The following is a 3,275-nucleotide window of genomic DNA, read 5'->3' as shown; positions in this document are numbered from 1 at the left end:
GTAAAGGATTGTTCTGAGGTTGCATAAAAATATTATATTGAATTTTAAATAGGATTAAACTCAATGCAACGTGTGTGAGCCAATTAAGGAAACCAAATAAAAAGCTGTGGGGAAAACGGTTGTTTGTCTTATTATGACCACAAATGGAGCTTCAGTTTATTGTTGTTACAGCGTGGCTGTGACATATTGAGTATAAATGCTATAGCCATAAATGAATGAATAGCTAAATGAATAAGTAACCACTAATTCTTTACAAAGGGCTTGACTACCTGTCTTAATTTGTCCCTGAAGTAATAATTCGACCTTATTCTGAATTTTGATTTAGGTTAAATTATACATGTAAGCTGCAGTTGGTTAGTGTAGATTGTTGAACTGACATTTGTGAAAAATTGTTAAATGAAAAACAAACTGCATTTGCCTTGTAAAGTTTTATTTATTACAGAACATTTCTTACTATTTATTACAGTTTCACACATACAGCATGTAAAACATTGGAACGTATTCAGTAATTATCAGTTTTTGCCCCAAGAGATTTTCACTGTTGAGGAGAAAAGAGGTAGCATTTGACTTACAGTCTCTGGAATGAAGACATGAGGTTACAGACATTATAAGATTCTTTTCACATATGATAGGTATTACAGTATCAAAGCAGCTGCTTCTTGTGTCTGAAGCACCTGCCAATAATTACCATTTTGAAATAAAATATGTACTTCTCATACTAATGAAAGTTGACATGTAAACAACCTCGTTATGAACCAGTCTTTATACAGAAGGCTACATGTGGCATTTTGGAAAATGTCAGAATGATATTTTTGCTTTAGCTGCTAATCAACTGCCAACGACTGGAAGAAAAGAGAGAGCGACAGACACACAGGCAGCGATGACCAGGAAGTTTAGCATGAATCGACTGAGGACGGAGCTGTGAGGTTTTTTCACATGTCCTCTGCTTCTAAACCACTGTACAACCTCATCCAGGTTGTGCTTCTGAGGATCATAACCGAGCTCCGCCTTAGCTTTTGCCATGCTAAAGTAATGCGTCACACCAGTTTTATACACCTCTGTACGTGTCAGCAGTGGCTGGAAATTATAGAAGGGGCCAATGATGTGATGGATCATTTCTGTGAGAAAGGCAAAAAAGTAAATGAGAGAGATAGGTAGGCGCAGTTTGGGAAAAGGATAGCCCAAGCCCTCCACCAGAGGTCTGAAGAACTCAAAATTGTTGACAGGCTGGCCGTCTGAGATGAAGTAGGCCTGGCCAGCAGAGCAGTGCTGCTTCTCTGCAGTCAGAGCATCTGCAGCCAGCTCATGTGCTGACACCAGGTTGTCCACATGGACAAACTCCACCAGGCTGCTGGGTTCACCATAAACAAACCTGAAGATCCCCTTCTCTATGTAGCTTACTATCCTGGGCAGGTGCCTCTGCTCTCCAGGCCCGTAGATGCCTGCTGGGCGCAGAGCACAGGTTCTCAGCACCTCAGAGCCGTCCTTCAGTGCCGTGCCGCTGGCTTTTAGCACTGCCATCTCAGCCAGGGACTTGGTTCTGGAGTAGTGGTCGGGGTGAAGATGGAGAGGTAGATAAGGGAGGCTTTCATCTCCGTTCTCTATCACCTGGCCTCCGAACACCACATTGAAGGTGCTGGTGTACACCAGCCTGGACACTCTGTGCTCCACGCAGGCCTTCAGGATGTTCTGTGTGCCTTGAACATTCACTGCCTCAATCAGATGCCGGTTCAGCTGCTCCCTGCCAGACATGCCATAAGAAGCAATGTGGAATACACAGTCCACACCAGTGACTGCCTTCTCAACTTGTGCATAGTCACGTATATCTCCTTGCACAAACGCAATGTCCTCTGGCACTTCTTGGTTTGGAGGGACTTTGTCAAACAGAATGATTTTGGCTCCTTTTTTATGCAGGGAGCATGCCAGGCTGCAGGGGAAACATGTTACTAAATATGAGTAAATCTTCAGCACAAGTCTCTCATTTTACATAAATCATTCTATGTATATTCATGACAAAAATACAATAATTATATATATTTCTATTTTCAAATTTACCACTGTTCTGTACGTTACATAAAAACTAACAGAAAACTGGTGCGACAACGCCACCCTGCTGTGATAAGCGGTATAACTGCACAAGGAAAGTGAAATCAATTACTGCTGGTTTACTGACTGTATTTCAATCTTTCTCATTAGTTTAAATCAACATGAGATTGTGCTTACCGATAACCAAAATACCCACATCCCCCGGTGATCAGAAACGTGTCGGTACGTGTATTTCCCATTGCAGGAGGACGAATCTGTGAGTTCATAGAAACGAGGATTAGATGTAGGTATCAACAAGAAAAAGACAACGCGTTTTAGTAGATAATTTAGTTCAATATAGTCTATGAAAAGTACACATGAAGCTTTCTCGTAAATGTGGAAATTGTACAGTTCCAAACCAAAAAATCAAGGATGGCGATAACTTGGTAGTTACAGTTCACACTAGTTATTAAACTGTGTGTTATTATCGAAGTTAAAGTGTGTTATTCCAATGTGGGCTACAGTTTATGTTAACTTACATAAGTCAAGTCTATTACACCGGCGTTACATATGAACTACACACAGACGGTTACTTAGTTTCCTTAAGGAGTATTTCAGCATGCCGTGCCTCAAACTAAGGCAACAAACACGCACAGACACGTGAGTTCTGGCGGTACCAACCTCAACATAAACCGAGTAGAAAACCAGTGAAATGCCTTTTGAATAAAACTCATTCAAGAATGACTTGATCTCCAATGTGGCACCGGTGTATGGTCTGCTCTTCCTTGGTCGGAGTGGTACGTGCTTACGTAGTTTACGCAAAAATGTGTCTCAAAGCGACGCAACCCAACCAGCTGCGTCAAGTGAACGTACAAACAGGCAGAATAACAAAGGAAGCGAGGCGGCTGCACTTCCACAATATGAGGTGAGATAGATATATACTTATGGACGTTTTTATATAGTTAACATTTTTTCTATACTGAACATATGCTCTTTAACATTTTAATACTTATATTAGGCTACATATATTTATATATTTTTCTGTGAAAATTTGTCTTTGATATTTATTGTTTCTAATCAAGTGAAGTCAATTTTATTTATATAGCGCCAAATCACAACAGAAGTTATCTCAGGGCACTTTTCACATTGAGCAGGTCTAGACTATACTCTTTAATTTACAGAGATGAGCAAGCACTTGGTGACAGCAACAAGGAAAAACTCTTTAATGGGAAGAAACCTCGAGCAGAACT

The 3,275-nt window shown here is 40.6% G+C and overlaps 1 protein-coding gene across 2 annotated transcripts; it reads right to left on the bottom strand.

Annotated features, from left to right (window-relative positions):
* Positions 1-413: 413 nt before the first annotated feature.
* On the bottom strand, positions 414-2,919 carry sdr42e1 (short chain dehydrogenase/reductase family 42E, member 1). 2 transcript variants are annotated; one of them, XM_067595211.1, is made up of 3 exons: positions 2,707-2,919; positions 2,224-2,300; positions 414-1,927 (listed from the first exon to the last, which is right to left on the bottom strand). In XM_067595211.1, the coding sequence occupies exons 2-3, from the start codon at positions 2,283-2,285 to the stop codon at positions 829-831; spliced, it is 1,161 nt and encodes a 386-aa protein (XP_067451312.1). In that variant the 5' UTR covers positions 2,286-2,300; positions 2,707-2,919; the 3' UTR covers positions 414-828. The 2 variants fall into 2 exon arrangements, with proteins under 2 accessions (XP_067451312.1, XP_067451321.1); XM_067595220.1 differs by lacking the exon at positions 2,707-2,919 and adding an exon at positions 2,565-2,671.
* Between the last annotated feature and the right edge of the window lie 356 nt (positions 2,920-3,275).

Source organism: Thunnus thynnus, chromosome 1 (genome assembly GCF_963924715.1).
Source record: "Thunnus thynnus chromosome 1, fThuThy2.1, whole genome shotgun sequence".
Classification (NCBI taxonomy): Eukaryota; Metazoa; Chordata; class Actinopteri; order Scombriformes; family Scombridae; genus Thunnus; species Thunnus thynnus.
This window is presented reverse-complemented; position numbering and strand designations above follow the sequence as displayed.